General features: G+C 36.9%; 1 protein-coding gene across 6 annotated transcripts in view; it reads right to left on the reverse strand.

The window, feature by feature from the left end:
• WDR7 (WD repeat domain 7) overlaps positions 1-17317 on the reverse strand; it is a 389629-nt gene that overhangs the window by 300561 nt on the left and 71751 nt on the right. For all 6 annotated transcript variants that reach the window (XM_005586607.5, XM_005586606.5, XM_065533758.2 and 3 more), the window contains one exon: positions 9264-9478. In XM_005586607.5, the coding sequence (XP_005586664.3) occupies positions 9264-9478 (215 nt within the window). The remainder of the gene's footprint in view (positions 1-9263; positions 9479-17317) is intronic.

Consider the following 17317-nt stretch of genomic DNA (forward strand, 5'->3'; position numbering starts at 1 on the left):
CTTTCTTCACAGAACTGGACAAAACTACTTTAAAGTCCATATGGAACCAAAAAAGAGCCCACATTGCCAAGACAATCCTAAGCCAAAAGAGCAAAGCTGGAGGCATCACACTACCTGACTTCAAACTATACTACAAGGCTACAGTAACCAAAACAGCATGGTACTGGTACCAAAACAGAGATATAGACCAATGGAACAGAACAGAGTCCTCAGAATTAATACCACACATCTACAACCATCTGATCTTTGACAAACCTGACAAAAACAAGAAATGGGGAAGGGATTCCCTATTTAATAAATGGTGCTGGGAAAACTGGCTAGCCATATATAGAAAGCTCAAACTGGATCCCTTCCTTACACCTTATATGAAAATTAATTCAAGATGGATTAGAGACTTAAATGTTAGACCTAAAACCATAAAATCCCTAGAAGAAAACCTAGGTAGTACCATTCAGGATGTAGGCATGGGCAAGGACTTCATGTCTAAAACACCAAAAGCAGTGGAAACAGAAGCCAAAATTGACAAATGGATTCTAATTAAACTAAAGAGCTTCTGCACAGTAAAAGAAACTACCATCAGAGTGAACAGGCAACCTACAGAATGGGAAAAAAGTTTTGTAATCTACTCATCTGACAAAGCGCTAATATCCAGAATCTACAAAGAACTCAAACAAATTTACAAGAAAAAAACAAACAATCCCATCAAAAAGTGGGCAAAGGATATGAAAAGACACTTCTCAAAAGAAGACATTTATGCAGCCAACAGAAACATGAAAAAATGCTCATCATCACTGGCCATCAGAGAAATGCAAATCAAAACCACAATGAGATATCATCTCACACCAGTTAGAAAAGACAGGAAACAGGTGCTGGAGAGGATGTGGAGAAATAGTAACACTTTTACACTGTTGGTGGGACTGTAAACTAGTTCAACTATTGTAGAAGACAGTACGGCGATTCCTCAAGGATCTAGAACTAGAAATACCATTTGACCCAGCCATCCCATTACTGGGTACATACCCAAAGGATTATAAATCATGCTGCTATAAAGACACACGCTCACGTATGTTTACTGAGGCACTATTCACAATAGCAAAGACTTGGAACCAACCCAAACATCCATCAATGACAGACTGGATTAAGAAAATGTGGCACATATACACCAAGGAAAACTATGCAGCCATAAAAAAGAATGAGTTCAAGTCCTTTGTAGGGACATGGATACAGCTGGAAACCTTCATTCTCAGCAAACTATCGCAAGAACAGAAAACCAGACACTGCATGTTCTTACTCATAGGTGGGAACTGAACAATGAGAACATCTGGACATAGGAAGGGGAACATCACACACCAGGGCCTGTCATGGAGTGGGGAGACAGGGGAGGAATAGCATTAGGAGATATACCTAATGTAAATGACGAGTTAATGGGTGGAGCACACCAACATGGCACATGTGTATGTATGCAACAAACCTGCACGTTGTGTACATGTACCCTAGAACTTAAAGTATAATAAAAAATAAAAATAAATTTAAAAAAATATATCAAATTGGATTACTCCAAAAAAAGAAAACGTAAAGTACAAAAAGAACAGAAGTTAACTATAAGGACAATATTAAATAATATTGCCTGAAGAAAACAATAATAATGTCTAGTGGAATTTAAAGTATATGTAAAGTTACAATGCATGGCAACTGAAATGTAAAAATAAGGGGGCAAATGGAATTGTAGTGTTCTAAGGCTCTAGCACTAGCAGAGAAATTCTAATAGGAATAATTTGTTTTAGAGTGTAGTAAGTCAAAGATGTACTTATAATCTCTAGGGCAAAAACCAAGAGAATACTAACAGAATCTATAGCTAACAAGTAAAAGAAGGGGAAAGTAAAATTTAGTTATTGTTGGGAACAGGCCCCCCAAAATCTGGCCATAAAATCTCTGCAGCACTGTTCATGATGGCCTTAACACCCACCCTGGAAGGTTTTGGGATTACCAGAATGAGGGCAAGGAACACCTGGCCCACCCAGGGCGGAAAACCGCTTTAAGGCACTCTTAAACCACAAACAATAGCATAAGCGATCTGTGCCTTAAGGGCATGCTCCTGCTGCAGATAACTAGCCCAACCCATCCCTTTATTTCAGCCCATCCCTTCATTTCCCATAAGGGATACTTTTAGTTAATGTAATATTTATAGAAACAATGCTAATGACTGGCTTGCTGTTAATAAGTATGTGAGTAAATCTCTGTTCAGGGCTCTCAGCTCTGAAGGCTGTGAGACCCCTGATTTCCCACTTCACACCTCTATATTTCTGTGTGTGTTTCTTTAATTCCTCTAGTGCTGCTGGGTTAGGATCTCCCCGACCGAGCTGGTCTCAGCAAAATATATTTGCTGAATCTGAAAGAGGCCAAGAAAAATAAAAATAAACAAACATAAAAACAGGTGAGTAAAATGGAACTCAAATGTTAAGATGGTAGATCTAAACACTATTAGATCAGTTTTCAGAGAAAAATAGAAATAGAGTAGCAGAGATTAGCAGTGGCCATAACAGTTAAGAGCAAAGAGATAAAAGGTTTATAAAGAAGCAATTCAGAAAAAAATCCAGCAGTCTGGGAAACTTGGAAAGGAAGTAAATGTGGATAATATTTTTCCCACAGATAAATCTAGGACGCATTATTATGACCAATGTTTGCACTGAATTACCAAAAAAGAGTTAACATTCAATACATCTTAATTAAAAGATAGCAATCATAATGTTTCCTATTCAAAAAGTTAAACAAGACATTTTGCAAAAAAAAAAAAAAAAAAAGGATTTTATGCTATCTAAATGATCTGGACATTTCAGAGAATACACAAAGTCTATGTTTTAATATGCCAAATCATAGAGGAGAAAAAAATTCCGATTGCTATTCTTAGCTTTTAAGTGCCAGGATTCAGAAAGCAATCAAAATTATGAGCACAATTATTATGATACCCAAACATTATTCTTTCAGAGTATCATATCTGTTATCATGTGAGAGACTGACATTAATTTTGTTTTGTTTTGTTGCTGTTGTTGTTTGAGACAGGGTCTCGCTCTGTCACCCAGGCTATAGTGCTATGGCATGATCTCAGCTCAATGCAGCCTCAACCTCCTGGGCTCAAGCAATCTTCCCATCCCAGCCCCCAGAGCAGCTGGGACCACAGGTGTGTGCCACTAAACCTGGCTAAGACAGGGTTTCACCATTGCCCAGGCTGGTCTCCAACTCCTGAGTTCAAACAATCCGCCCACCTTGGCCTCCCAATGTGCTGGGATTACAGGCATGAACCACTGTGCCTGGCCAAGTTTTAAATATCTCTATATCATATAATCACCAAAGCTAATATAAGCATGTTAGAAGATCATGATTATTTTATTACTGGAATAATATTACTTCTAATATCTCTCCAAAATGGAAGGGGACAAAAGTTTCCTTTATTTGATGAGAAAATATATTTCCCCTCCTATAGTGACAGGCATTTACTCCTTTGTTTTCTTAAGACCGGACAGCTTAACTAAGGCTCCTTTATTTATTAGGTACTAGACAACAATTGGTGTAATTTAAAATTTTGTCCTAACAACAACTGAGGACAAACAAAACTTACATACTTATGAATATATAATAATTAATATACTTATATTATCAACATACTCATATTTTCTATTAAAATATTCATTAAAGTTTTGGGATAGAATGTTAAGCAAGTTTAATTGATTCTTCAAAGGTCACACATATCATAAGAATTCTTCTAAGGACAAAAACAGTTCACTAAACAAGGCCTGGTATCCTGTACACAACGTCATTTGGCTTGTCCTTGTCTGTACCTTACAGTGCCCTTTTCACAGTGAATCATGAAGTCAATTCAATCAGTACAAATGTTTTTAGAGTGACTTTTTCAAGCAAAAAACACAGACTATGTTCTTAGTAGGTTATATTTGACTTCTAAATTCCATTCTCTCGCCTCGTTACACAGAATACAAAGCTACTGACCTTTGCAAATATAGCCCATTCATTTTTTTCAGGCTTTTGACTAATTAGACAACATGAGAGAAACGTAAGGTAAAAGATAAATCATCGTGGTCATTTTTCCACTTCCTCAGCCTCATCATTTTCCCCTATAAATAAGGTGATTCTGATTGGCACAACAATGCCCAAGATGTAAAGCTGCAGAACAGAAAATTACACACAGTAGGATGAAGAAATGAATTTCATGGCAGTAATGGTTTTCTACCTTCACTAATAAAATCCCTTTAGCCCAAGATCTCTCTACGAAGAACCATATATGTGGCAAATGCTTTACAAGAAAAACACGTCAGAAACATCACCTGATATGCTCAGACCATCTTCTTAACATATTCATGTATGCATTCGCCAAATATCATCATGTACAATCTATAAATGACTGGTTATCTATATTTTACAAATCTTCTCTAACTCCTAATCCAGTGAACTGCTTATGCTTCGTGGTGCTGGGATTAAAAAAAGAAAAAAGAGAAAAAAAAAGATGTCTCTACCTCCAAAGAATTATAACCATCTCTTCCTTCCTTTTAACAGAACTCACAGCCTACTTTCATTCTCTTCCACCGAAAATGACTTGGTACATTCATCTCCCTCTCTTTAATCATTACCAATTACAAGGAAACAATTTCTAGTAAGGGTAAACTCTCCAGCTCTGTTCTTAATACCATGTCCTCCTGCATCGGCCCACCCATTATCCTTCCACCAAAATAAATGCTCAGTGATCTCCTAAACAGAGTATAAACCCTGCTCTTAAATCCCTAGCCACTGAAGCTACTACCCTCCTCTTTTTCCATCAAAAGCCAATTTCTTCCACACTCTTTACCTCCACTTCTCATACTCAGCTCACTGTACCCTGATTTCTGACCAAACCAACTCTACCAAAACAGCTCTCTTAATCATCACCAATGGCCTTCCTAATTACTAAACCTACACACCCCAAGTCTTTTTTTTTTTTTTTTGGTTGAGACGGAGTCTCGCTTTGTAGCCTAGGCTGGAGTGCAATGGCACGAACTCGGCTCACTGCAAGCTCTGCCTCGCAGGTTCATGCCATTCTCCTGCCTCAGCCTCCTGAGTAGCTGGGACTACAGGTGCCCGCCACCACAACCGGCTAATTTTTGTATTTTTAGTAGAGACAGGGTTTCACCGTGTTAGCCAGGATGGTCTCGATCTCCTGACCTCATGATCCGCCCACCCTGGCATCCCAAAGTGCTGGGATTACAGGTGTGAGCCACTGTGCCCAGCCACACATCCCAATTCTTAATGTTATTTCATTTCTCTGATAAACTGTAGACCTTTTACTTTTGTTTTCAACTGTATGTGTGATCTAGAATCTGCCCGTATGATTTCTCTTTCTCTGCTTCTCACTGGCTCATCTTCTTCTTCCTGATATCTAAACAGGTATTCTGTCTTCAAATTTCTTCCATTTCCATACTCTGTCCCTCAATAATATCATATGAAGATGTGGCTTAAAAAGAATTTCTTAAAGGATAATTTTACAAACAGCTCTCAATTTCTATCCTGTAATTCTGTACCAAGATTTTGCAATGCATTACCAGTAGTCAAAATGTACTAAGTATAATTCATTCATTTTTCTCATTTGTTAATCCATTCAACAAATAGTCATACTTTAAAAAAGAGTCAGTTGGCTAGGACTGGAATAATCAAGGATTGAAAAATAAAATTAAACGAGGGAAGCATACGTCTGATCACACAGACTCTCAGAGGCCACTGCAAGAAGTTTGAATTGTGTTTTAAAGATGACCGAAGGCCACTGGAGGTTACCTGCCCAAGGCCACCCATGGTCAGCAAGTTATAGAAACATAGAAACATAATTTGAACACAGACATGCCTGTCACCAGAACCCAGGCTCTTAACCACTCTTTTGAACTGCTTTTATAAAAATAAAGCAAAAGCCATTCCACCAGAGAACCATACTTACAATCTTGATATTAGCAATACTATCTTCTGATGTAGGGGTTGGCAAACTATGGCCTATGGGCCAAATCCAACTCACCACCTGCTTCTGAAAATAGTTTTATTGGAAAGCAGCCATGCTCATTTGTTCACATATTGCCTATGCCTGCTTTCACATCATAAAGCAAAGTTAAGTCACTGTGACAGAGACAGTGCACAAAGCCTAAAATATTTACTATCTAGCCCTTTATAGAGTTTGTCAATCCTTGTTCCATCCAACTAAGGAACAGGAATAAAGGAGAGGATAAAGTTGAGATAAGTCGGCCGGGCGCGGTGGCTCACGCCTGCAATCCCTGCACTTTGGGAGGCCGAGGAAGGCGGATCACGAGGTCAGGAGATGGAGACCATCCTGGCTAACACGGAGAAACCCCGTCTCCACTAAAAATACAAAAAATTAGCCAGGCGCAGTGGCAGGCGCCTGTAGTCCCAGCTACTCAGGAGGCTGAGGCAGGAGAATGGCATGAACCCGGGAGGCGGAGCTACAGTGAGCCGAGATGGCGCCACTGCACTCCAGCCTGGGCGACAGAGCGAGACTCCATCTGAAAAAAAAATTAAATAAAAAAATTTTAAAACAAGTTGAGATAAGTCCAGGATGGGTTAGAACACTGATAATACAGATAGGGCAAGGAAGGAGAATGAGTTATATATCATTCAACTTCACTCTACACAACTTCACTCACCAAAACCAAAGGAAGAATATGCAAAACTGAACAAAATTTCCTTTTGCAAAGGAATAATGCAAGTTACTAATGAATCTCCACATCTAAAGGCTCTTGAACACAGACAGACTTGAGGCTGCAAAGCAGGGGTCTTAAGACAATCAGGTATGAGGGAATTGCAAAAGACAGGGCAAAAAAGCTAAAGAAATGGCTCTCTGCACCTTCTGTTCCACATCATCCAATTCAACACATAGTTATTGCACAGCAGCTGCTGCTAGATGTCATGGAAAAGCACAGAGATAAATAAGTCAAAAATCCCTGCTCTCAAAAAGACTGAATTTCAGTAGGGAGAATTAGGTAAGTATATAAGTTATCATAATATAAATAAAAAATTACATGTCATAAGAGAAATGAGAAGGGGTTCAAATATACACAATCTTGCAAAAGACTCACTGCACAATAATAAAGTATAATTTTACTGAATACCCTCTTGATCTTCTAGTGAGAAAAAAAATCACAGGACAGTACATTCTCCATCTTTGCAAAGTTTTGAATGTCCAGTATAATTAACACAATTAGCAAAATAAAATATCTGTTACTTCCATATAGCCCTGATTGCTAACACCGTTCTACCAAGACAAAAAGCAGGACACTTTCTATAGAGTATCCCAATACAGGCTTCACTTTCCATTGAAAGACTCATGTAAAAAATTAGATCCAATATCCTAGAGTAAGTCCTGTACCATTGAGAAGCTCTTAGTTGTTTGTTTTTTAACTGTGGGTGGGTTTATTTCTCCTGAGGTTAGAAAGCTATCCAGAGGACAGCTCTTTAAATATTCCCTTCAGAAGGAGCCTCAAACTCAACATGAGAAAATAGTTACAGAAATCCCTAATGGTCCAGCCAACATACATTTTTCATAAAGTGATTATCCTCCTGCAGCCTCAGCTTCCTAAGCCTTTTTCCTCCCTTCTATAATTGTTTTCCTTGTAGGCCAGGCAACAATTACCACTGCTACAAGACTAAGGAGGTTCACAAGCAACATATTTTACAATAGCTAAGTGTAGTGTCTCTGATATCTGGTGCTTTTATCACTAATTGCACTATAAAATACGCTATTAAAACAGGGACAAACAAGATTGTAAAAATCACATAATGGACCATGACCACTTACAAAAGCCATTCATAACTGTTACTGTACCACTCATTTTTCTTTAATTTTCAAGTTATATAATTATTTTTCCAAATTTTTACTTCTAGGGGATACCATCAAGAAAAAGAATATATCTAGGAGTTATACAACATGCACGCATGCTCTTAAACATATTGTTTTATAAATTTGCTCAAAATCAAATTACATATCATGTCAGAAAATGTGCTATGAACACTGAATTCCTAGAGACAGCTACGTGATTCCTTGGAAGTAATTACAGGTATGATCAATGCATTTAAGCTGTGATTTCTTCACAAACTTTCGGGTATGCTACTGAAAGCACAGAAGAAAAATGTAGTTTCACAGTTCCAATTGTTGAAATATACAATACAACATAGCTGATAAAACATTTATATCTTGAGGGCAGAAAGAATGATCAAAGGGTGACATTACTGTGAATTACTGGAGGATGTGGGTCAATGAAATTACCTACAGTACTTCACGTGTCATCAGCATGCACAAACTCATGGTTAATGTTCAAGTCTGCGGATGAGCCTTTCAACCCCTTCACTATTTATTCACATGTCTAACCATTTAAAAACATGAAAATCAACAAGAGAGACTAAAATTAAAAGTATTTGTGCTATTCATTACTAACTCTAATGAATATTTAGACGGAACTAGAATTTTAAGTAGTGATTCAGATGAAATATTGAGATTGTCTCTAGGTTTCATTTATCCATTACTAAAGACAAACTAGTTCTAATTCTACCACATTATACAAATACCACAGACCAAACAGTGGCTAGCCTCTACAAAACTAAAGATAAGTAACCAATTCATGAATTGGGACTGGTTTTTTTAATAGGATAATCTTCTGTTAACTGAAGAAGTAACTTATACTTTGATTATTAAGTGTCAGTAAGGAAAGTGTGTTTGAGTTGGGTCTCAGAAAAATTTCAATACTTCTGCAACGCCATCATACTTATTCTGAAACAATTTCTTAAATCTTTACAATGGTTTAACCTTACTAAAATCAGAACCTAATTTTAATAAAATGATACATCACAATTACAGACATCTTAATTGTACCTAAATTATTTTTTTCCCTCCTTAGGACATTAGCTAGTGCTCAATCTTTCAATAGAAAGACTACCAAAAAGTGAGACAGATTATATACACTTGTTTGCCCTAATTTCAGAAACTAAAGTCACTTAATTCAGTTGGAAGGATTTTAAAATATTTGACTGGTAAGAATAATTTACTTTTTCAAATGCCAAGTACTTGAAAAACTCAAACTAGGTTGGATAAACCTAAATGAAAATCAAAAGCTTATTTTTCAAGTGTCATCTCTCAAAAATTATTTCCTAAGATATGCCGAAGTCATGTTACTAAATGAAGTTAAATTGGGGTCTACACACTTCATGAGCCCACATACAAAACTTACCTTGTCAGATGCCTCAGAAGCCAAGAGGTTAGTTGCAAGGGTTTGGAGCTTATGATGGGCCATATTTTTAAGAGCAGCAAGACTACGTCTTGTCATAGCTTGTTTCAGGTTGACTGCTGGATGACTAAGTGAATCGACAGCGGCAGGGACAGCTTCATCACAAGCATTTAGAATTTCAACTGCTGTTATCCCCATCACACAACGATCCAATGCACCTGTGAGAAAAATATATTCATAAATATTTCATAATACTACAACATTTTGAATAGTTTAAGAAAAAAATGGTATGAAATTTTATGTAGAAATATGTTTTATCAATGCCTCCTGGAAATATTTTTTTGTATTTCCTTCCTCTAACGATCTTCCATGTAGCACCTACCACCTCAATTAATTCCTCTCCACAAAGTCCCTGATGCAGCTTCCCAATAAAGTCAAGTTCAGAGCTAAGATTCCAACAACCTTCTCCAGGCTTTTCTACTCTTTCTACCTCCCAGATGGTTTTCTTGGCTACTTCTGTCCCATCACACCAGTATGAACACTAAAATCTATGACTTAACCTTCCTCTAAATTGTATATCAATCTTAAAATCTTACTAAAATTTGCTTTTTTCCTCCTTGAATAATTGCTGAAACTTCTCTAAGAAACTTCCACAAAACAGAAAAAATATTATAATTTCTCCATTCTGTCTGCAAATTCTTGACTCTTACTCTCACCACCCAGTCAAATATTTCTTCATATGTTTGTGGAAATTACCACTACTTCTATTTACAACTACTGTATTTATTTATTTATTTATTTTTGAAATGGAGTCTTGATCTGTCACCCAGGCTGGAGCGCAATGGCACGATCTCGGCTCACTGCAAGCTCCGCCTCCTGGGTTCACACCATTCTCCTGCCTCAGCCTCCCGAGTAGCTGGGACAACAGGCGCCCAACACCACGCCTGGCTAATTTTATGTATTTTTAGTAGAGATGGGGTTTCACCGTGTTTGCCAGGATGGTCTCGATTTCCTGACCTCATGATCCTCCTACCTCGGCCTCCCAAAGTGCTGGAATTACACGCATAAGCCACCATGCCCGGCCTACAACTACTTTAAAGCTTCCTCATTTGGCCATCCTTTCCATTTATCTCCATCTATGCATTTCTTGTCTAAGTCAGAGCACAAATTTCCTCCAATGCAAGTTCCCCCACCTCCTTCACCCACCTTTCAAGCTCTTTATGTTACATTTTCAATGAGTTATTCCCTGGCCCTCTCATCAAATTCTCCCTTTTCTGCTTCATTTTCTCCACAACATGAACACCAGAGAACATACTATATGTTTAAAGTTTTTGGTTTTTTTGACCTGCCTCTCTCCACCCAGAATGTAAACTACACAAGAGCTAGAGAGTTTCAGATGTTTTGTTCACTGTCGTATCCCTGGTACATTGAACAGTGCCTGGCACATTAGAGGCACTGAGTAACTATTTGTTGATTAAATGGAGATAGAGTTACAGCCTCAAAATACAGAGTTGTAACAAATCTATGAGAAAAAAATAAGCCAACAAAATAATGTTTAAAGAATATGAACAATCGAGAAAAGAAATACAGATAGGTAGTAATCATACAAAAAGATGTCAACCTCACTAATAATCAAAGAAATCAAATTGAAGCAATAATGAAATACTATTTATCTCTTACCGTACAGATATTCAGCATTCTCAAGTGTGTAAGAAAACTGGTAATATATTTTTAGTACAAATAAAAATTAGTAATTTTTTAACAAATTCTATTAAATTTAAAACATTTCCTTTAACACAGGAATTCCTCTTCTAAGATTATGCTAAATAATGATACCATATCCAAACATATATGTGTGTGGTTGGGTTATAATTGTCTTAATCATAATAGAAAAATTTTTTGGAAACCTAAATATCTATCATTAGTAGACTGGGTCAATAATTTATGATGTATCCACTAAAAGGAGTACTGTGAAGTAACACAATGTTTAAAAGGAAGCTCAGCTATATATATTAACATAGAATAAAAGCCACAACATATTGTTAAATGAAAATAACAAGTTAGAGAACAGTATTCATAGTCTAAAGTGGGGGAAGGGATATTACAGTCACAGAAAAATACTCTTAATAGATGTACACTACATGGTTAACAGGGTATATTTACATGGCTGAATTAGTACAGAACTTCATATTCTTGTACATGAAGATTTGTAAGATATCAATTTTTTACAAATATATATCATGTTTTTAAATATTGTGGGAAAAGATTATTTTAACTAAATTAAAGTTAATTTGATTTTGAAAATAATACGATATTCTTTCAGATATCTTAAAGTTTCACAGGAATAAATTTAGAATTTACTGCTCTAGCTCTTAATTCTCTATTAGATGTGGTTTGTAGTTATAATAGAAAGGCTTAAGTGACTTTCCCTTATTGATATCCAAAATAAAATCATTAATCAACAAATAAGTGAGAATATACTACCTGCAAAAACACCAAGTAACTAATTTACTCTCTGGTGTCAAAAGTTTATACTTCCTCTCCTCTTCTGAACAACTGAGCCCCAAGTTAGTAAACAGACCTGAGCAAAGGTAGGAGTCCATGTCAGATAAGGGGCATGGTGGTGAAAAGCAGGCCTGCAGCAGCCCAGGGCAGTATGTCAGAGGCTGAGAGGGTGCAGAGGGAAGCTAAACAAGAGGGAGGTGGTGGCAGCAGTTTGGCACAGAGTTCAGCCCCAGAAGCATGTGCATCAAGAGACACTGTTGGAACCTGAGTGGAGAGAGGAGGGAGTTCACACAGTGAGGCAGCCCAGAACAGATCCCAAAGGTGGGTCTAAGAAATCAACACATGAAAGCAACCTGGCACAGAAGGTTGAAGTCTAAGAAGTATGAGAAGAGCATTTACATGGTGAGGGGGAATGGTATGGGGCCCAAAGAGTGAAGAGGGTATCTATGCAGGTAGGCAGCTTTGCACAGGGAGCTGGATCCCAAAAGGGGAGAAAGGATGTCCATGCTGGGAAGAGAGGACGTCAGTCACAGGGTATCAGCCAGGATGGATAAAAAGCACAACCACATGACGAGGCAACATCATCTACTTGTGCTGTTCAGCAAGACAATGCTGAAAGAAAAAAAATATCCAGTGTGAAGGGACTGCCACAGACCAAATCCAAGACATCACATACGAGTTTAGGAAAGTAATCTATTGTATAAAACAGAGATCCAACTGAAAATAAATGAGTAACTTAAATGTTTGATAAAGAAAAGCTATTTACATGGTTTCAAAGTATCTCTTCACAAAATGCTTACTAATTACAAAAAGGAAAAAAAAATAATTTTCCATTGAAGAAGCCAAAAAAACACCTTAAGTGACCTAAGTAAACACTAGTGATGAAACAAATTAAAATCATATGCCAACTGATAAGATGTAATGAGAAAAATGTCAGTGATTTTTTTGCCAAAGATACATATTCTGAAAATAACCATGAGAAAACATCAGATAAACAGAAATTGGGAAACATTTTATAAAATGACTGGCCAGAAATATTCAAAACTTTCAGTCTTTAAGGTGAAGGAAGAACTAAGTGACTATTTTAAATTGAAAGGGGGATAGAACTAACCATGCATAATTCTAATCTGGATCTTTTCGCAGTAAAAGACTGTAGTGGAACAACTGGAAAAGTTGGAATAAAGTCTGAAGATTAAATAGTTGTAACACAACAATGGTAATCAACTTCCTGGGGCGGGAGGGACCCATTGAGTGAGGGTCAAAACATTTGCACATAAGAAGATAATCAACAACACAAGCCAAAAAGAATAATAAAGAGGCCGATATGGTTTCGCCCTGTGTCCCCACCTAAATCTCACCTTGGATTGTAATAATCCCCATGTGTCAAGGGCAGGATAAGGTGGAGATAACTGAATCATGGAGACAGTTTCCTCTATGCTATTCTCCTGATAGTCAGTGAGTTCTCACAAGATCTGATGATTTTTTAAGGGGCTTCCCTCTTTGCTCAGCACTCATTCTCCCTCCTGCCGCCCTGTGAAGAAGTGCCTTCCACCATGATTGTAAGCTTCCTGAGGCCTCCCCAACCATGTGGAACTGTGTGTCAGTTAAACCTCTTTTCTTTATAAATTAGCCAGTCTCAGGTATTTATTCATAGTAGCATGAGAATGGACTAATAGAGGTTCAAAAGATAGAAAAAAAAAATCCATTCCCAACTAAACCTGTTTTTAAAAACATTAGGGAAAGAGTGTACTCTGCCTGAATATTTAAAGATTTTGAAAATTCAAATTAGCAGAAAAGACTTCTGCTTCCAGCCAAGACGGAGTAATAGGAACTGAATTTACCCTTTTACGTAAAATAATTGGGAAAAAATAGATACAAGATTTGAAACAATGCTTTTTCAGACAATCCATAATTGACAAATGTCCATTGTCTGAACATTGATTGACTAACATCCATTGTCTGAATAGCCTAACAGATTCCTTAGCTGAGAGTACAGGCAGATAGAGTTTGCAACAGAATACCAGGGTGAAGAAAGCTCCAGAGAAACCTGCAGAAGGTCCTCCTTACATATTTGGCAGAGTGCTGATTACTGTGTGACTGTGAAGAAACTAACTACTCAAGGCCAAGGAAAGAACCACTTCAAAAGATTAGAGGGTGCAGTACCCAGGACTCAGACAGGATTGTGAATAGTGCCTACTCACCAGCCAGACTGGAAACCTCACAATTCATGAGCCACTGGGTACAGTTCTCAGGAACGTCTTCCCTTTGCAGTGGATAACAATTAGCTCCACATTTAACCCTGCTCCAGCCCTACCTAACAAGGCAAAACCCAAAAGTATCAAACTGTTTCTCAGTAATTTAACTGTGTCCCACAACAAAGTTCAAAACATTTGCAGAAATACAAAAATATCCAATACCCAACAAAATAAAGTTCACAATATCTGGTATCTAACAAAAAATTACCAGCCATGGCCAGGCGCGGTAGATCATGCCTGTAATCCCTGCACTTTGGGAAGCTAAGACAGGTGGATCACCTGAGGTCAGGAGTTCAAGACCAACCTGGCCAACATGATGAAACCCCCATCTCTACTAGAAATACAAAAAATTAACTGAGCATGGTAGTGTCTGTAATCCCAGCTTCTCAGGAGGCCTGAGGCAGGAGAATCACTTGAACCTGGGAGGCGGAGATTGCAGTGAACTGAGATCGGACCATTGCACTCCAGCCTGGGCAACAAGAATGAAACTCTGTCCCCCAAAAAAAAAAAAAAAATTACCAGGCATGTCAAAAAAAAGATCAATACTGAGTGAAAAAAAAATCAAACCAAGAAAACAAACCCAGAACTGACAAAGATATGAAAATTAGAAGACAAAGGCATTAAGGTATTATAATTATGTTCCAGATGTTCAAAAGGTTTGCAAAGAGACATAGAAGATATCAAAAGACCAAAATCTAGCTTTTAGAAATGTAAACTACAATGTTCGGGATGAAAAATATACTAGATAGGAATAATTAGATTAGACATTATAGAAGAAAATATCAGTAAACTTGAAGGCATAGTAATGGAAATTATATAAAATGAAACAAAAAAATAATTTTTAAAAATGAAAATACCATCACAGTGAGCTGAGGAACAACTTCAAATGGCTTAAAAGACATATAATTGGAGTCTCCAAAGAAAAGAAAAGAAAATGGAGGGGAGAAAATATATTTGAATAAATTATGGCCAAAAGTTTTCCAAATTTGATAAAATCTATACAGCCATGATCTAATAAGTATAACAAACCCCAAGAACAAGAAATATAAAGAAAACCACAATCAAATTGCTCAAAACCAGTAATTAAGGAAAAATTTTAAAAGCAGCCAGAGAAAAGAAATGTTACATATAGAAGAAACATAAGGATGACAGCAGATTTCTCACTGGAAATAATGCAACCCAGAAGACAGCTGGAGTACAGGAAGCAAAAGACAAAAACCTGTTGATCTAGAATTCTATATCTAGAGAAAATAGCCTTTAAAAATGAAGATAAAATAGAGTTTCTTCAAACACGTAAAAGCTGAAAGAATTCATCACCTGCAGACCGACACTAAAATAAAAATTAAATTTTAGACAAAAGAAAAATGACTCCAGGCAAAAATCTGCATCTACACAAGGCAATAAAGAGCAATGGAAATGGTGACTACACAGGTAAATATGCAAGACTGCATTCTTATTATTCATATTTCCTGAAAATATCATAGATATTTTTGTTTGTTTTAAACAAACAAAAAAAATGGAAGGAAAAAAGCAATGTTCCAAGTGAGTGAAAATCATGAAAACAATATGGATGATACTAGCAACAAGAATTGGGAGTGACCCAATTATTATTGACTAGAGAAACTGGTTTGTGTAAAAGAACAGCAACAGGTAAAGACCTTGTCCTGAAGGCTTTATGAACTAATATTATTTATGGTTTATTCATTAAGACATTCATATGAAGCAAGTTTTGTTTGTGTTTTCTTTCCTAGGATTAATTTCCCAGCAGAGTACAGGATGAATTAGAAGGTAGAAAGAGTAGGCAGGGTACCCAATAAAGATAGCCTAGGTATGGAAAAATATGCCCATAAATTAATGGTACATGGAAAGAATAAAAAAGTAGGTGAGGGAGACCTAATGGGAAAGACTTAGTGATTAATTGCATGGAGGGGTTGTGAGAGGGGGGAGTAGTAAGCACAGTCATATCTCCACTCTAAACCTCTTCCTTCAAAAAGGGAAGCAACGAAAATGGTAACTACATAGGTAGGTAAATATGTAAGATTTCATAGAGTCAAGCATTAAAAGAGAAAAAAGAAACTCTCTGATTATACTTGGTCTTACCAAGGTTTTAGTCAATTACCTCTTTTTCTTAACTCATTCATTTTCTGTGTCTTCCCCTGTCCTATTGCATGTTTTGTAATAGAATGAAAAGCAAAAATGTACAGAAAAGCTGATGATGTAATGGCAATATATAATGAAATACAAATGTAAGATCTAATTTCCACTGTATTAAATACTACTGGCAAAGGGTCAAATACATGAGGAAACCACATACTACTAAAACCCTCCACTAATAACAAAAGGCTGAACTTCAACACTACCTCCTGATTCTCTTCAGCAATTTTAGTAGCAAGAGAAAAACATCAATTTAAATGCATCAAAATAAAAGCATGAAAAAGTTTTCAAAACTTAGTCTTAGGGAAGAATAACAGTCACTAAGACTTTACTTATATGACAATCTGAGTCCCTAAAACACAGGTTTTTTGTTAGCCATGCTTTATGTGTTTTTCAACAGACATACAAACATACATTAATTCATAATTCCCTCCTAGATTTCATTAGGCACGTAAGTTCAAAAAGGAGACTCAAATGCATATTTCATGAAGTACACGCAAAAACAGAAATATTAGAAAACATGGAGAGCAGAACATAAAAAGAAACGTCACATAACAAATAAATTCACAAGTCCTCATACACTAATTCCTGATATTTGTCAAGCATTAATGGCATTTGCATTTGTACAAGAACATCTAATAATTATACATAAGGAATAGAAATACGATGTGGGAATCACTTTTGTTGTGTAGCAAGAATGATAAAAAGAAGCAGATGAGAATGTGGTTTAGGCTTGGTAATGGCTAGATAAGAAGAACATTTTGTAACATCAGTCATTACTTTCAGCATGCCTGTTTCCCAAAGAAACAGGATTCTGACCTTGTCAATGGCACTGCATACTTACTGGGAATATCAAACGGGAAAAATGAGGCGGTTGATCCCAGAAGCACATAAGCAGCTCCACAGAAGCCACCTAGGTCAGTGGCCCACCTTAAGTTCATAAGAGGGAAGCAAGAGATTCATCTGGCTCAATCTTGTTGCTAGTGTTTGGGTAGTTTTTTAACTATTTAGAGATGTAAAAGAATAATTTCCATGGCCATTAGATCACTATTACATTGCTATTGCATATAAGAAAATGTCACAATAAAAGAACAAAAGGTTCTAGAACTCCAGCTCTCTACATTTTGTATTACTAGCTTTGGC

The sequence above is a fragment of the Macaca fascicularis genome, chromosome 18 (assembly GCF_037993035.2).
Source record: "Macaca fascicularis isolate 582-1 chromosome 18, T2T-MFA8v1.1".
NCBI classification, from domain to species: Eukaryota; Metazoa; Chordata; class Mammalia; order Primates; family Cercopithecidae; genus Macaca; species Macaca fascicularis.